This window comes from Cylas formicarius, unplaced genomic scaffold (genome assembly GCF_029955315.1).
Source record: "Cylas formicarius isolate icCylForm1 unplaced genomic scaffold, icCylForm1.1 PGA_scaffold_12__32_contigs__length_19106922, whole genome shotgun sequence".
NCBI classification, from domain to species: Eukaryota; Metazoa; Arthropoda; class Insecta; order Coleoptera; family Brentidae; genus Cylas; species Cylas formicarius.
In genome coordinates this window covers 15,632,364-15,649,565 of record NW_026844225.1, presented here as the reverse complement: position 1 = coordinate 15,649,565, position 17,202 = coordinate 15,632,364, and the positions used below count along the sequence as shown (strand labels likewise).

The 17,202-nt window shown below is 37.3% G+C and overlaps 2 protein-coding genes and 1 long non-coding RNA gene across 5 annotated transcripts; 2 read left to right on the top strand and 1 right to left on the bottom strand.

Moving 5' to 3' along the window:
• Nucleotides 1-776: 776 nt before the first annotated feature.
• LOC132708547 (uncharacterized) lies at nt 777-1,845 on the bottom strand. Its single transcript, XR_009619990.1, has 4 exons — nt 1,335-1,845; nt 1,189-1,286; nt 1,022-1,110; nt 777-927 (listed from the first exon to the last, which is right to left on the bottom strand). It is a non-coding gene; the product is annotated as an uncharacterized LOC132708547 (long non-coding RNA).
• Nucleotides 1,846-2,143: 298 nt separating this feature from the next.
• Nucleotides 2,144-5,962, top strand: LOC132708546 (SERPINE1 mRNA-binding protein 1-like). 3 transcript variants are annotated; one of them, XM_060680894.1, is made up of 8 exons: nt 2,144-2,544; nt 2,635-2,773; nt 2,836-3,036; nt 3,106-3,189; nt 3,241-3,321; nt 3,379-3,565; nt 3,623-3,856; nt 5,248-5,962. In XM_060680894.1, exons 1-8 carry the CDS (start codon nt 2,301-2,303, stop codon nt 5,314-5,316), a joined length of 1,239 nt encoding a protein of 412 aa, XP_060536877.1. In that variant the 5' UTR covers nt 2,144-2,300; the 3' UTR covers nt 5,317-5,962. The 3 variants fall into 3 exon arrangements, with proteins under 3 accessions (XP_060536877.1, XP_060536879.1, XP_060536878.1); XM_060680895.1 differs by having other exon boundaries at nt 2,145-2,544; nt 3,118-3,189; XM_060680896.1 differs by lacking the exon at nt 3,106-3,189.
• A 468-nt stretch (nt 5,963-6,430) lies between these two features.
• On the top strand, nt 6,431-12,486 carry LOC132695620 (lysine-specific demethylase 9). The gene is made up of 7 exons (XM_060659975.1): nt 6,431-7,075; nt 7,131-8,296; nt 8,897-9,364; nt 9,428-9,564; nt 9,614-9,896; nt 10,040-10,190; nt 10,247-12,486. Exons 1-7 carry the CDS (start codon nt 6,901-6,903, stop codon nt 11,122-11,124), a joined length of 3,258 nt encoding a protein of 1,085 aa, XP_060515958.1. The 5' UTR covers nt 6,431-6,900; the 3' UTR covers nt 11,125-12,486.
• The last annotated feature ends 4,716 nt before the right edge of the window (nt 12,487-17,202 follow it).

The window sequence follows — 17,202 nt, the reverse complement described above, 5'->3', positions numbered from 1 at the left end:
AATTGGTGGATGCGCAATATTTTTAAAAATCATATTACTTTCATACCTCCTCGGCGCTTCTGCTCTCCTGCTAAAAATCAACGAATTTCGTTAAAATCTAGCACATGGCATGACAGACTATCAAAATTAGCTCATTCACCGTACATTCAAAAAAGTTCTAGAACGACAGAATGTGTGCAGTGTTGCCAGATTTTGCGAATTTCCCCTAATTTCGTGAAAAATTATCAAATCTGGTTTGCCGATTCTCCCATATTCCAGTAAATTTCGCACCATCTGGCATGGTGGATGCGGTCGTGTTTGTTGTGCACATTTTCGCTAGATTTTAACAAATTTTGTCAATTTTTATCAGGAGAGCAGAAGCGCCGAGGAGGTATGAAAAGTAACAGGAGCAACGTTTTTTTTTTTTTAATTATTGTGCCTCCATCAATTTGTCAAGAATTGCAATTACAATTAAATTGAATTTAGGACCTATTCGGTTGTGCGCAGTTTTTATCTGACTTTATTAAGGAGAACAGAAGTAGCGAGGAGGTATCGTAAGTTATTCGGCGCTCAGGAGGCGTGGCAAAAATTGTCCACTTGAGGGGCGTGGCGTATTTAGCTTGCACCAATCAAAGGAATTTTTAATTTTTTTGGGATACGCAAAATTTTCAATTTTTGCTCCTGATATTTTTTGATATCTCTCCGCTAGTCATTAGTTTTTGGTTGGGCGAATAGAAAAAGAGATAAACCCGTAAATAAGCATATGAAATAATACACACGTGTGCAGTTAACACATTTATTGAGAAAAATAATAAAAAAACAATAATAAACAACACATTTTAGTTAATAAACTGGTGATTTCCGTGTCTGTCGTTTTCCTGCCGGTCTTGGACGCTATGCTGAACCGGATCGCCGGCTGCTTGACGTTGGCCACCCAAATCGCCATGACTAGAAATATAAATAGCAAATATGTAAAGACTATCTTCCATTGTGTGGAAGGAATAATAACGAAACAGTGTATACGCCGTCCTATCGATATCACCTTATGTGGTTGATAAAATGCTGTCTCCAAGGCTGTCTACTCTAACAAGGAAATTTTTGTAGACGTCATCTTCGCACGACGACAGAGTTCTGAAATCAACAAACTTGTCTAAATAACGTTTCTAGAAGTTTTAGCTTATAATTAATATATTAGCATGTGGGTCTTACCTTGACTGGTTGACAGAATGCTGTTTCCAAAATGTGAATATCCGCATTCGCATTTCTCTCAGAATCTTCTTCCATGTCGCCATCACCCTTTTACCATTCTGAAAAACCAAACTGTTTTACCAAAAATGGGAAAAAGTTTAACGTACGTGTGGCAGGGTCCGAATGCGAGTGTGCGAGAGTTTAAATGTTTTTATGTGTCGGTGTATGAAGGCTAAACTAATGTGTATGTGAGTATGGTTGGTGTGATTGTGTACTAGTGTTTAAGAGGATTCCCTACTGGCCTTACCTTGTGCCGTTTAAAATCCGCGTGAATGTTGTTTCTACCAAGGAAATTGTTGAAGATGTCATCTTTCGATAGCACCCATCGTATTCCATCCTTGAATCTTCCAAACGAGAGGTCGTATGCTTGTTTATAATTTTGAAAAAGCAACTTATATTAATAAAAAAGAAAAAAGAAGGAGGCGAAGTTTTAAGCGAGTGAGTGGATGTGTGTGTGTGTGTGTGTGTGTGTGTGTGTGTGTGTGTGAGTGTGTGTGTGCGTGTGCGTGTGTGTGATACTTACACGTTACAGGATGAACGTGAGACTTCTGCGCCGACAAGCTACTACTTGGTGCCGCCTGCCCTCATGATAATTGTTGATTCTGGAATCAAGTAACATAAGCGTAGGGCCTTGTCCCTTTTTCCATAGAGTAAGATTATTTAGCTGAAAGACAAACAAAAATATATATATATTTCTAGTACAGTACTTAATACGCACGGCAATGGCTGAATGGTAAATAATCCCAAATAATAACTGAAACAGTTTCGAAAAACACCGGCAAGTTTATGACGCCGATGAAAGAGTATTATAGATTTTGATTTTGGCGGGCCAGTGCTATTGCCAATGTCCTGCCCAATTATATGCCATCGTAAAGTTGCCAAGCATGCGCTGACGAAGTTTAAACTGTCATTCACAAACGCTGTCATTCAAATGCGCAAACCCATGCACGCTATCCTCGTGCGACCGGCCATATTGCATTGAATGAGTGCTTGAATAACAGAGGGCTGAAGTAGCCAAAAATAAATCTTCCAACATCCCAAAGTTGCGAAGACTTTTTGCCATTTCTATCATCATGGAAAATTCGTACGGGATTGGCGTAGCCAACAGGTACGCACTTTTTTTGGATGATGAATCCGATCCATTGGAAACGCTATCCATAAAAGAGCAAGAGAAAGAACTTAAGAAAAAAGCCAAAGTAGCTGAAAAGGAAAACAAAGGTAAAAACGAACAACCCAAGGCAAAATCCGTGGCAAATGCCCAGAAAAAACCCATCAAGGAAACGACTAGTAATAAAGCTCAAGAAAATAAACGAGAAGGTGAGTTTGTGAGCAGATATGACCGCCATTCTATAGGAAAATTATAATACATGTAAGTAAAACTTCTTCACGGAAATTACTTTATTTTAGACAATAAACCGAATCAAAGGGCTACGGCAGACGGAAAACCGGATAGGACTTTTGCTAAATTCAATAATGAAAATCGGGAGGAAAGAAATAATAGGAGAAACCGCGAAGACCGACCGTACAATGGACCTACTGAAAACCGGTAAGAACATTATTCATTTTGATGTTCATCCTGTAGGGACCTTAAAAACATTACGCCTTTAGTGACCGCGACCGTGAAAATAGGCCGAGACGTGAAAACTCTGAGAATTTTGAAAACCGCAATCGTGATAGGGGTGAAAGAGGTGAACGACGAGAAGGCAGAGCAATTGGTAATCGTCCAGGTGGACCCCGCGGACCTAAAAAGACTTTCGACGATAGAAGGGGTAAAAGAGAATTTGACAGGCAAAGTGGATCTGACAAAACGTAAGTTGAACAGCAAATTTTTTTTTTTCTACATATTTATTGGATTACGATCCTTAAAACTGAATGCAGCCATGGTTACAGAGGAGTTAAGCCTATTGAAAAGCGGGACGGTGCTGGGGCGCACAACTGGGGTTCTCATAAAGACATTATCGAGTAAGCGTTTAATTTATTATTAAAAGCCTGTTTAATTTGTTGTTTTATCAGAGCTGAAACGGAGAGGCCCAGCGATGCGGACCAGAGCTGGGGAGAAACGGAAAAAATTGAAACAAATGAAGCGGAAAAAAAGTAGGTTTGCGAATGGTAAGTGCTGCGCGAGAAATTTCCCGCTTTACTTCATTGTAGGGAAGAACAAACCGAAGTCGAAGCAACTCCCGTCGAAGAAGAGCCTAAAGAATTGACTCTGGACGAATGGAAGGCTCAGCGTGCTGGACGTGCCAAGCCACAATATAACATTCGGAAAGCCGGCGAAGGTGAAGATCCGAGCCAATGGAAAAAGATGTTCGAGCTGAAGAAAAAGGAAAAGGAAGAAGTTAGTGACTTTAAAAAAAATTAAACCGAATTTGGTGATCCAAATTGATTTCAATAGGAGTCTGAAGATGAAGAGTACGACGTATCGGAATATCCTCAGCGAGTTGGAAGACAGAAGCATGTTTTGGACATCGACATTCAGTTTAACGACAGCAGACGTCCGGGCGGTGGTCGTGGAAGAGGGCAAAGATCTGGTGTCAGGGGCGGACGCGGTGGTATTTCACGCGGAGGCGGAACACCCCGGGATGGCAGAGGTGATGGGTTGGAAAGACCACGGTTTAGGGAGGAGCAGGTGAGATTTTTATCTTTTTTTGGTGTATTTAGTGTAACATTAATATCCCTGGCACACTAAAAACCAAAACCTTAAATATAGCAAAAAACTTACTTCAAACTAGCGTGTTACAATTATCATGTAATTAAAAAAGTCACACCATAAATCAAGAAGCAATAAATGTCAGTACAACTTTTAAAAAAATTGGTTATTGAAAAAATAGCAATCCGTATTTTTTTTTTTTCACGGGTATTTCAAAAAATATCTAAAATACAAACATATTTTATTTAAATGTAATGGGGAAGGGATAATTTCTTTTCCTTAATTTAAACTAACTCTTAGTAGGTCAATAAGTAAAGGAGACCAAAATACTGATCAACTTCATGTCAGACAAATTATAAAATCAAATTAGTTTTCTTTATTATTACATGAAAGTTCTTGACTCACCCAAAAGCAATCACATTTTTGAAAATTCTATCTATCTATCTAAGGAGTTTACAGCCGTAGCCGTCTTCCTTGCATTGACTCTTCTATCTCGTTTCTCCAATCGGGCTCCATTCCGTCACTTTGTTCATCCATCTCTTCCATGTCCATACCATAAGAGTCTTTTGGTTGCTATGCGATGTATCACATTGTTCGCCCATTCTTCTGATTTCTTCATTTATAACTCGATCTCTTCTAGTGAGTTCACAACACCTCCTCCAATACATCATTTCGGTTGTTAGGATTTTGCTTTTATTGTTTTTATTTATTACGCATACCTCTGCTGCATATGTCATTATACTCTCTACAGTTGTATCGTATATACGTTGGAGTTTTATACATGATCGTGTCTGCCCAAGCCTATTCTTTATTTCTTCCTCTGTAGTACCATTTTTAGAGAGCGTAAATCCCAAATATCTGAAGTTGTTTGTTCCTTTTATTTCAATGGTGTCCTCTATTGGGAAATTGACTACATTCTCTTCCGTCGTCATGTACATTGATTTCTCATATTCTTCCTTTAACTTCCTGACCATGTAACTGAGGTCTTCTTCATCTTGGGGTATCACTATAGTCAAGATGAAGACACTTTGTTTCGCGGATGATTAAATTAAATTAAATCAAAGAAAATAACCCTTAATAAGCGATTTACCCTCAAAAACTTAAATCCGTAGAAAAATTAAGAAACAAAATAAAAGCAATCTCTAACTATATCTGATATTAGCATTAACCAGTATGACAAAGGAAACAATCCCCATTATGATCCTTCTGACTCTAAATAAAACCGAGGGAAACCACTTAGATCCTTTATAGGGTCATAATACTTGAAATGTAAGAATGTAGAATAAAAATAACTATAAAAACAGGAAGTTGCTAGAAAGTAAAAAAATGACAATATTGGTTTAGTATATTATGGTATTTGTTTTTTACAGAGCGATGAAAAGGGTACTCCCAGGGCTCCCAAAGTTGACGATGAGCGCGATTTTCCATCACTTGGTTAAAGAGACGTTTATAATGTAAGCGGCATTCAGTCGCCATATGTTTTGGTGGTAACTTTACCCATCACATCAAATTTATTATGTATAGATAATATGATTGAATTAACTACTTTGTTACAATTGGATGAATGGAAAAAAATATTCGGTAATTATCTACCGAAATATTTTTGGCAAGTTTGTTGTGTGACATTTCGCCCGCGCCCGATTTTTCCCTATACGTTTTCTAAATCTAAAACGCTATAATCGAAGTTGACTGTTATTTTATTTTTAACGATTCGGGAATTTGGGTGTTGGCGAGACTTTACCCCCCCCCCCCCCCCCGGAGGTCAAAATTGATCCCCAAATCCAATTTCCACAGTTACTGTTTGCCATGATCAAAACACTTAAAAAAAAACTTTTAACCTAGTTTTCTCTAAAATTATGGTGTATCAAGTTAGGACTGCGTGCCCACCCCCTGCCCCACCAGCTGAGGATGACGGTTACTAGTCAGTGTATGGCTGCATTGTTGACAGTTTAATACATGACTGCTCATAATAACGTCGTATTTTGTTTTTTGTTTTTTTTTTTTTAATTGGCTACATTGCGATTCTCACATTCAATTGTTGATCGTTTTCATACGATTTGTATTTTTTTTTTTAATAAAAAAACTCGCAAAAGTTTAAAATGGTTTTAATTTCGCCTTTAAATGCGGATGATCCAAAAAATAAGGCATCTAATTTATCCCGGAGTTATCAGATCTTTGGAATACACAGAACAACAATGGTAAGTATATAGTAATCCTTGCTCAAAAACCAATGTTTTGTTGAAAAAAATTATGTTACCTTAAAAATATTCAAATAAAAAGCAAGACCTTTTTGAACGTAGAGAGTTCTATATTAATTGACTTCTATTGGAAAACATGAGTTTGATTGGTTTTCGACCGCACATTAGTGGGTTGGAGTTAAGTAAAATCGAATTTGGCGCCAAAATAAAAGACATACGTGACTAATATCGCGTAGTTCTGCCACTACGCAGCAACTTTTTGAAAAAAGATTCCTATTATTCGACTAAGAATTAAAAAAAAAAAACGTTCATAGAGAACTTAATATTTCAAAGATATTTCGTCGACACCCTTGTGTATACCCTAGGGTAAAAGAATTCTATAAAAACATCATTCCATGTCCTGCAAACATTGGCGTAGATGTGTTTTTACATGTATTTATTTATGTAAGCAGCCATATCTATACCTTTAATTAGTTTTATGAGAACACTCCCGTTTCTAAATTTAGAACGAAATTAGTTACATACTCTGGCGATACGATAGCGACCCGTCTGATTTTGCAATATAAATTTAGATAAATAATAAGTACGCCACTGTGTTTCATAGTGTTATGCCCCGATTGCCCGGTTGAAGCATGGCGACGTGAGCGTAAATTTGTTAGGTTTTACAGTGTTTTTGTTAGTATTTTTCCCAAACAATCATCTAGTCCTTTCGTACGAGCTTTTCAGAAAAATCGTCAAGATGGGGTGGATGAAATTCTTTCCTTGTTTTGCGGGATGATGTAATGTGTAAATAAACATTGTGCCCGGGCTTTTATAGACCAAATTATGGCGTCTAACGATGAAGGAAGTAGCAATGAGGAAAACAAGGAGTTCTTTAAAGAAAATACGGTGTCGCCTGTGGAGAAATGTCCGAAATGTTATTTGAGGCATTCAGAATGTACCTGCAAATTACCTAGAAGTCCTTTTCACGTCGAATTGGATATGTCGAATGGCGCAAGTAGTGAGTTTTATTTTTGTTATTTATTTTAAGTCTTTAATTTATTTATATTTTTAAGGAGACGCACTTGTTGAAGATTTCGTGCCCCTGAGCAATGGACAGGACGACCTGGAGGAGTATGACAAAGAAATTGTTATCAACAATCCTGACAATCAACACAGCAATTCATTTTTGTTCGGCATACCAAAAACACCATCCATAACCGCTGATTCGAATTCCAATGACTTCATTTTGGGGTCAGGCATGGAAGCAAGTGACAATGTTCAAGACACGGGCGAATCCGGACAGTTTGCTAAGGCTGTGAATTTTGAGAAAGATAAACTTTGTTTAGACTCAAATCTTGGCGAAGAGACTGAGGCGGTAAAAAAGTGTAGTGCGGTGAAAAGTGAAATTGATGAAAACAGTCAGGAAAATAATGAAGATTTTATAAGTGAAGAAGCCCCCCCTACACCTGACATAAGACCTGTGAAGGAACAAAGTGATCATTCCAATGGCAGTGCCAAGGCTGGAGTAAGTCTTGAAATGACGAATGAGTGTGCTGTTCAAGAATTAAACAATTCTAAACAAGAGTCAAAAGTTGCCTGTGATAAAAAATGCACTAGTGATTCTGATAATCAAGAATCAGTAGCTGATAGTGGCCTTCAATCAACTAATAACAATAATATTAAAATAGAACCTGAACGCGCAGAAACAGAGGATGAACCACCTCCCCGTAAAAAACCGAAACATTGCTCCCACTTTGTTTACCACATTGACAAGTCCTTATTAAAAGATAAAAAAGGAGTGGAACTACTCAATGCTATTGAAGATCAGTCCAACAAACATCTGGAAACTCACAAGTCTAGTTCCGGTTCTTCTGCAGTGTCTGAAGTGACCCTGTCACCCAGGAAAGGGAGAACACGCTCAGTTGATGTCGCCTCTGCTTGTAGTAAGGGCACCAAACGTTCCCATTCGGCAGATGTCAAACATTCAGACATTAAACTCAGAAAAATTGACTTTTCAGAATATAAGCTACGTTTAAAGAAAGAGAAATCGTCAAAATCAAAAGATGATCATCACAAACGGCGCAGTAGTGGTAGTTATAAAAAGCATGATTCAAAAAGTAGTAAAAGTAGTGGCAGCAGTGGCTCTAGGAAACCGCACACCAACAGCTCATCTTCCCGGTACAGAGAAGTCAAACCTAGACTTTTGACTAATGGAAACTATAGTTATCCACCCGAAGATGTAAGATTTATCATGTCTTTTTAAACTTTCAGATTCAGTTTACATTTAAAACTAAATGTATTTCATTAAAACCCTTTTATGGGTTCATTTCATGCCTCCTCCAGGGTGGTCAAATTATAATTCAGAAACTTTAACAGTTTCTTCGGCAGATAAAAATAAGTAACAGTGTTCATGTAATATTATTGCTTAAAATGTTGCCTTTCGGGGATACAGGAATATTGCGAAAAAAAAAAGTTTTTTCCTATTTTTAAAAAATCTTCTAGATTTTTTCTTTCTAACTTGGTGGTTATTATTTTATAATATAGATACACTTATTGTTGTTTAATCAGTGGCGATGATACCCTTCTGTGTCAATTAGGTGCATATATATGCAAACCCAAGTTTTTTTTCGAAAACGTTTTTTTTTTAGCGAAAATACTTAAGAAACCATTGTTAAAACAGTCTCACAAACTCCACTGGTTAAACCAAAGCGAGTTTATCTATGTTATAATTTTGTTTTTAAGTGGTTATAATATCTCCCAACTTTTGAGGTAAAATCTACAAGATATTTCCTTAAATTATGAAAACGCGATTTTTTTCGCTATATTTCACTTGTTACAGGTATCGCTTCGATATCGCCGATATTTCCATATTGAAACTCACACCAACGGCGGTGCGAAAATTTTAAGAATGTACCACCACGAAATCAAACACTTGACCTCGAGCGAAACCAAAGAGTTAACGTACGAATTCTTTAAACTTGCCTTTGAAGAAGATAAAAATGGCCACGCGAAATTCGTGACGGCCGTTGTGCACGGCGCGGCCACTTATTTGCCCGACATTCTCGAATATATGGCCGAAAATTACCCCAATTTAACGGTGAAGAACGGTCTTTTGAGCAAAAGTTCTGATATTGAGACGACAACGCTGAAGGCGTACAATATCAACGTGGAGCAACATTATGAAGCGGGTACCGTGAGGTACGGACCCCTTCATCAAATCAGCATCGTCGGTACCGCCCACGAGGAAGTCGGCGGATACTTTCCCGACCTTTTGGATTTGCTCGAAGAGAATCAGTTCTTGAAATTGGTTTGTTACCACCTAATATACCATTTTATTAATTTGTTAAAGTTTAATTAATTATACATATAGACGATGCCCTGGGGACCGTTATCCATATTGGATTATATAAAGCCGACTGAAAGTAATGACGGACCCATCATATGGTGTAGACCCGGTGAGCAGCTAGTCCCGACTGTTGACAATAAAACGCCCAACAAGAGAAAAAGGTATGTCAATTTAACATCTCCAGTGTGTAATTGATCGAACAATTTCCAGGACTGGAATTAACGAGCTTCGAAACTTACAATATTTACCGCGGATGTCAGAAGCTAGGGAACATCTTTTCGAAGACCGAACCAAGGCGCACGCGGATCACGTGGGGGCCGGTTTGGACCGGAAAACTACCGCTGCCGTGGGTATACTTAAAGCTATCCACGGCGGCAAAAACGAAGGACCAATTAACAGGATAACGAAGGACGTTGTCGCGTTTTCCGCAAAATATTTCGATATTCTTGCTGAAAAATTGCAGCTCGATTTACACGAACCGCCGATATCTCAGGTATAGTCTATCTTAAAATGTATTGTCTTGGCTGTTAAGTGAAATTATCGAAATAACCTGTCAACCGCCATTAAACACCTGAACAGTGGTGTAGGACAAAGCATTAGTTAGGAACTTTTAAGGTGTTGTCTTGTGTGTTGCAGTGTGTCACTTGGATAGAAGACGCGAAACTGAATCAGTTGCGAAGAGAAGGGATAGAATATGCGCGTATTAATTTGTACGATAACGACATTTATTTTTTACCCAGAAACATAATTCATCAATTCAGAACAGTTACCGCGGTAACCAGTATCGGTAAGAACCTTTTTGTTTGGCTCGGGTGCTTTTACTCTTTTCTTTTCCGATTTCAGCGTGGCACGTAAGATTAAAACAATATTACACCAACGACGAAAGTGATACGAAAGAGAATATAGGAGTGAAGGGCGCGCATAGCCACAAAAACAAACTGACAAATAATAATCATTCCGACGAGAAAAGTCTGGAGGTGGAAAGGATCAAACACAAAATCGATTTCGAGAAAGTGAGAGTGAAACTTCACGAAAAATCGGATCATAAAAATAAATCGACGAATAACAATCATCCCGAGGAGAAACACTCGGACCCCGAAACAATTAAGGACAAAATCGATTTTGACAAAATGAAAGCAAAATTGAAAGAAAAGTTAACGGATAAAGAAGAAAAACCAAAGGACAAGGATAGGTACAAGGACAGGGATAGAAATAAGAAAGACAGGAAAGACAAAAATCGAGACAAACACAAAGATAGAGAAAAGCACCGTTCGAAAGACGATAACAAATATCACAGTAGGGAACGTGATGGAAAATCGAGACACCACGATTCTCACAAAAGCAGTTCCTCGGATAAACCAAAACATTCGGGTGATAAGAAGCATAGTGATGGGAAGGCGCAACCCACACACAGTTTGACGGAGAAAAAGGAAGAAAGGAAAGAGGACAAGGTGTCCTCCTGCAGTGATGTGTCAACGACCACGACCGTTACTCCCCTTACTCGATGGGGAAGTACGTCTTTAGACAGCTCGCCGATAAAAAGTAGCCAAAGCTCAAACTCGTTGAGCTCGCCTACCAAATCGGTGCATTCTTCGAGCACCAATTCATCGCCTGTTAAGAAACAGAGACCGCCTAAGATAAAACCGATCCAGCCGTCGAAATCTTCGGACATTTTGGGTGATATATTAAAGGACATGAGCAAATGTGATCCTCAAATATAATATTAATTAACAGATCGCTAAAAGAATCTGTATTGTTTGGATGTCGATTCAAGCAATTTGGACTTTTTAGCCGATCTGTTCGCCACTTCACAAGCTTCTATTTTTCTTATATATACAGGGTGATCCTAAACGCCGCGCACATCGTATTTATGCCTGCCTGAAAAGCCTTAACAATAAGATAATTTATGTTGAACACTGGCGGATAGGAAAAGGCCCTTTTACCCACATAACTAATTAATTAATAAGTTATATATTTTATTTTTTCCTGAGATAAATTATGTTACCTATAATAAATATAATTTTAATGAAGAGAAAATTTGCTTTGAAACAGTATTAAGCTCTTATAGTGATTTTTTTTTACATTAAATTCTTAGATTTTGACATCCTGCACTTATATGCACCCTGCATATATAATTATATATATTAAAGATATATAATGTATAAAAATAGTAAATACAGAATCTCTGTACATAGTCTGGAATGTAACAATTGGAGTTTCTTTTAATATTGAGTGCTTGTTTATTCATTTTAAAGATTTGTCCTGCTGGTGCTATTTGTTAAAATTCGTGCAATTTACAAAAGGTGAACCATAAATTAAATTTCCAGCTAAAACCGGTTGCCTTGTCGGTAATTCGTCAATTATATAATTATTTTTGCAAGTATGTGAAGGGGATCCTTTATCAGTTTAAGAGCCGGGCTTTAGAGGTAAAATGAAAAATATTCGATTAAATCGAATGAAAATGAATTTTTTATATAGTACAAAATGTAGACATAAGGTGAATCTTTACCGTCGTTATTTTCTTTAATGGGTCGTCACTTTTAAATAATACCAGACGCTGCCGGGACCAAATGCAGAATGCCGAAAATGTTATTGAGTTTTTCTCGACTGAAAAATTGAAAAATATACATGTTTTTATACAAATAGCATCTGCACCCCGTAGTGGCCGAAACTAAACACAATAATCATAACTTTGGCAAATTGTCCTAATAATTTAGATCTCATAAAAAGACGTCGAGGCTTATTTATTTTTTAAACCTACTGTATATATATGTACAGTCAAAGATTGTACAGTTTTTTTAAATACCTAGTTGAAACAGTAAGTGCTGTTGTTTGGATATTGAAAAAAGTGTAAGATATAGCGTTATGGCAGATTAAGTATCACGGTTTCTAATTTTTAACTTAAGTTATTAAAATTTAATCGTTTTCGTGAGCTGTGTGTTCAGTTTTGTATTATTTATTTATATGAAAATGGCACGTTTTTAATTTTGTGTGTATAAAAATTGACTACTTCAAAACACGAAATAGTTGTATTTTCATATCGTATTAGAAATATTTATATATTATTCTTTGTAAATATAGTTCCGTTCGTTTACATTGTACATTTTATTTCGCTAATCCACACAATTCGACACGTGTAAAAAACATATCCGTACCACTCATGCTGGATACATTCTCAATCAAAGACCATTGACAAAACATTTAATTTGCACCGTAGTCGGGCAACACTAAGCACAAAAAAATTTCTCAGCATTAAACGAAAAGCAAAGAAAATATACTGTTTTTGTGGCTACTGTGTTCCAGAGGACGCCCCCACATTGTAGTTGGGCAACTCAGATTACATCGCGCTTGCAGCGCCTCTTTTGACAAGAAGCAAAAGTAGACAAAATTGCGGCGCGTTTGCCTACTGTAATCCAGGGGTTCCTAACAAATCATTACCGTAGTTATACAACCCAAATCGCAGCAATAGTTAGCGCCAACTGTCGTTGCAAATTAATGTATAAAATTCGTACCTTGATTCGGATAATTTTTCGCCGCCTCCTTGGATTTTTGTTCTCCCATCCGAAGAAACCGAAAAAGAAAATCGAACCGCGATTTATGACTTGTGACTTAACGTAGATAAAAAAAAACTGACTTGTACTTTTCATCAGCTGCGTTATTTGACAACCAAATTTCTACGGGGTGTATAAAAGAAGAGCGACAAAGAAAAATAACAAAACGGTATGGGAAATAATTTTTGAAGCGCCTCTGATGTTGGCGAAAATGAAAAAATAACGGAACAAATTTAAATCGCAAAAACGGATTGCAAGGGGACAGGTTCTCCCATCAACACGATCTCTAATGGTTTGGTTAATATAAATTAGACGGTAGACAGAGGACACAACGTATTAGACGCGTCCGGGAGGACGGTGCATATTCTAATTACTTGAGGGTGTAATTGATTTGGGTTTCCATCTCGCGGGAGCAGGATGGATCGGTCTCCCGAGACCAAATGGCATCGTTAGCGAGCGACATCGCATATTTATTCAGTTTGAGCCAACTCTTCTTCTGATTTCCTTTTATAACATCACTCATCTGGTCTCTGTATATACGGGGTGAACCTCTCGAATTTAATGTAGAGTATAAAGAATAGGGATCCAACGTATGACTCGCACATTAAAGTCCCACTGCGTAATTCTACCCAACTTTGGAAATTACGGGATGATTTCAAGATTTCATTTTTAATAAAGCTAGATGGCACAAACAGAAATGACATAGCTGTCTTGGATTTTTAGATACAGGGTGATTTTGATAACGTTTGTGGTTTGGTTACGTGTTCACTCAACAGTACTGGATAAGGTTTTTAGATATGTTCCAGTGGCGAAGACAGTTTGCTTCTGAGACTCACACATTTTTGATGTGAGTTTCAGAAGAAAACTGACTTCCCAAGACTCGAAAAGAAAATTTGAATATTTTCACATGAGTGGATATGACTAAGTGAATATTATATTAACAAACATCTTCGAATTTTACTTTTTACAAAACTTCTGGATTCCTCCTGCGTCCGTTTTTGCTGAGTCGAAATTGCTGACATTTCGCCAATCATCCTGTTGGCTTCTTCAGAGCTCGACTGAAACTGGCTCGTATTTTACTCTGTACCTGCTTATATATTGTTTGAGGGGGGCGGAGCTAAAGAAGGGGCATAAACACCGTCTCGGATGATTGGTGACAGGTAGAGACCTGAGTCGCGGTTAAGATTATCGAATTTTTCATTGGTATAAGAACTGATTACATGCAAGAATTTTAGTTTTATTGAATAAAATTTTATGTCCGGTTTCATGGATGTGTTCGGCAACAGCTGATGAGTTTATTTGTCTTAGTCTTAGTCACTATTACCAGTCATCGCGAATATATTTATGGAAGCCTTTGAGAAGAAAGCTCTCGACACCTTTCATCTAAAACCATAATTATGGAAACGCTACGTCGATGATGCTTTTGTTATTTGTCCTCAGGCTCAAGAAACCCTAGTACATTTTCTTAGACATTTAAACTCTATACACCCTAACATACGTTTTACTATTGAGTTGGAAACTAATAATAACCTTCCGTTCTTAGATATTCTTATCAATAGAAAATCAGACCTAACATTGGGTCATTGTGTTTACAGAAAACCTACGCACACAGACCGATACCTTAATGCATGGTCACATCACCATCCGGCCCAAAAATCATCGGTTATCAACTCTCTTGTTTACAGAATGGTAAAATTATTTCAGACCGAGTCATTGAAAACAGAATTAAAACACCTCTGTTCTTCTCTCTAATAATTTCCACATTAAAGATATTAAGCGTTCCATCAAAAAATACACTTCACCATAACCTTCCAATAGCAATGAGGCCGAAAGCAATCCTACACTTGCCACTTCCTTACATTCAAAACATCACTGACCACATATCAAAAGTTCTAAAGAAGTATAACGTCAAAACCAGATTTACCACTTGTCCAAAAATCTTTCCTACATCTTCGGTCCGTCAAAGACAAAATTCCATTTGAGATGCCTAGAATCCATGCATATGCGGCAAAGAATACATTGGAGATATCAACTAGGCTCACAGAACACGAAAGAGTCTTCGACTAAGACAAATAAACTCATCAGCTGTTGCCGAACACACTCATAAAATCGGACATAAAATTTTATTCGACAAAACTAAAATTCTTGCATGTAATCAATTCTTCTACCAACGAAAAATCCGAGAGTTTATAGAAATCTATAAGCAACCTATTAACCGCGATTTGCCTGTCACCAATATGGGAATTAGTTTTCGGAGACGGTGTTTATGTCCCTCATTCAGCTCCGCCCCCCTGAAACAATATATAAGCAGGTACAGAGTAACATACGAGCCAGTTTCAGTCACGCTCTGAAGAAGCCAACAGGATGATTGGCGAAACGGCGGCGCAGGAGGAATCCAGAAGCTTTGTAAAAAGTATTACAGTAGAATGTGAAAGTTTTTTTGAAAAATTATCTTCTAATTTTAATTAGAAGGATATGTGTCCTAACTTTGAGATTCATTTAGGATTTTGATGTAAGGTCAGAAAAAATATCCGGTTGAAAGAGGTCCTTTCTCATTTCAGTTATAGCTATATATATTGAAAACTTGTTCAAACAGATAGTTTTTGATGAGGCAATAGCATTACTTGTTAGACATTTCACTCATTGCCTGTGCCTATTGTCATTGTCATTTTTTTAAATATTAATTTTCGTTAGCTTTAGTGCTGGAAGACGATCCCCATTATTTTAGTAATTACGAATAACTAACGTATTAATTTTAAAATTTAAACACATTTTTCCAAAGAGAAAATTTCGATCTTATATTAAAACGGCATTCCTTCCCCACCAGAAACGCAGTGGGGTAGTGGGGGATGGGACCTTCGACGAGGGAGGTAAAAAGCACTTAAACGAAATTAAGCGCGTATTATTGGAAAACAAGAATATGAGATGAGATGTTTGTTGTTTGGTTTTGCGGTCTATTAGACGGCAAATCAGAAAGGAGAAAGGGCTTTCATTGAAGCGACTGCGCCATATAATATAAGATCAAACGGCCTGCCTGGTCTTTACCATTGAAAAGCGGAAAACCTTTTGATGCGCTTCGTCCCGGATATACATATTCGCTTTCAAACGGGGAATATGACGCGATGCGGGATCGTGGTGAAAAATCATTGTGGAAAAACGTCGAGATCAAACGCCTAATGGGGCGCTTTTCATTAAGAGAGACGCGGATTTTTTTTTGAGACATTGATAATTTATTTATTTGCTACGATTTACAATAACGTTATTGGCGAAAAACTCTTAAATGAGGAATGGCCACGAGAGTTACTAAAATAAATGTAATTAATAGTCAATCTAAAGTATTCCCAAATTTAACTCTTTTTGGCAGTCCATCACATGACAACAAATACGATATCACTATGTCTACTTTTATACCCATCAGGAAGTTTATTACACATTTAGGTCTGATTATGAAATAAGATTTTATGTTGCATTTTTTTTGTGAATAATCTTGTACTGCTCCAGTACTAAGATTTTCAAAATCTGCTCATTGAAAGTATGTATTGGTTTCTCATAGTTATCCAGTATACCGTTAACGCCTTATTTTGCAAAATGTGTCATCTTTCTTCTGTTAAATAATTTCTACACGTATGTTTTCAGAGCCTTGAAACGTAAAGGGGCAATTTTCTTTCAAATGGTTTATTTTATTTTAGTATGGATGTTTTAAAGTCTTTCTAATATTCTTTAATTGAGATTTTTGCATCACGTCTTATCTAAATTAATTTTTATTTTATTAAATTGTAACTAACCACGTTATTTAAAAAACGTTCGATAAAATTCAATTGGTGTTTATGAAATTTTCTACTAATTCCCCTACTCTACGGGAAAAACAACCCGCATACTTATATATAACAAAACTAATCCAGCATTCTTCGGATGAAAACAAACCGCAGCGGGAAAGCTTTTAGATGAGGTAGTTGTCACGTATGGCCGGCTTCGGTTTTATTGCGTCACTTGTTAGTCCATTTCCTAAATTAAATTGGGAAAACTAAAAAACGACCGCGAACGCAGGGCCGGATCCGAGGGACAATTGTCGAACGGCTACGATAAATATGCAATCGGCTTTAATTTTCCTTAAACGCAATATCCCACGAATGTAAATAAACAGTACATTACCCCTGAGAATACCTATTGTACAAATTCATCCCCGACAATAGAATAACATAGTCGAAGACGTAAATCCGGGTCTAAAGCGTTTCTGATGAGCCCGAA

Bases quoted from the DNA above. Each gene is read 5' to 3' on its own strand.
- LOC132708546 (XM_060680894.1), top strand. From the start codon at position 2,301: ATGGAAAATTCGTACGGGATTGGCGTAGCCAACAGGTACGCACTTTTT. The intron at 2,774-2,835 runs GTAAGAACATTA...TTACGCCTTTAG, and splicing joins AATGGACCTACTGAAAACCG to TGACCGCGACCGTGAAAATA. The intron at 3,322-3,378 runs GTAGGTTTGCGA...ACTTCATTGTAG, and splicing joins ACAAATGAAGCGGAAAAAAA to GGAAGAACAAACCGAAGTCG.
- LOC132695620 (XM_060659975.1), top strand. From the start codon at position 6,901: ATGGCGTCTAACGATGAAGGAAGTAGCAATGAGGAAAACAAGGAGTTC. The intron at 9,897-10,039 runs GTATAGTCTATC...TGTGTGTTGCAG, and splicing joins ACGAACCGCCGATATCTCAG to TGTGTCACTTGGATAGAAGA. The intron at 10,191-10,246 runs GTAAGAACCTTT...TTCCGATTTCAG, and splicing joins TACCGCGGTAACCAGTATCG to CGTGGCACGTAAGATTAAAA.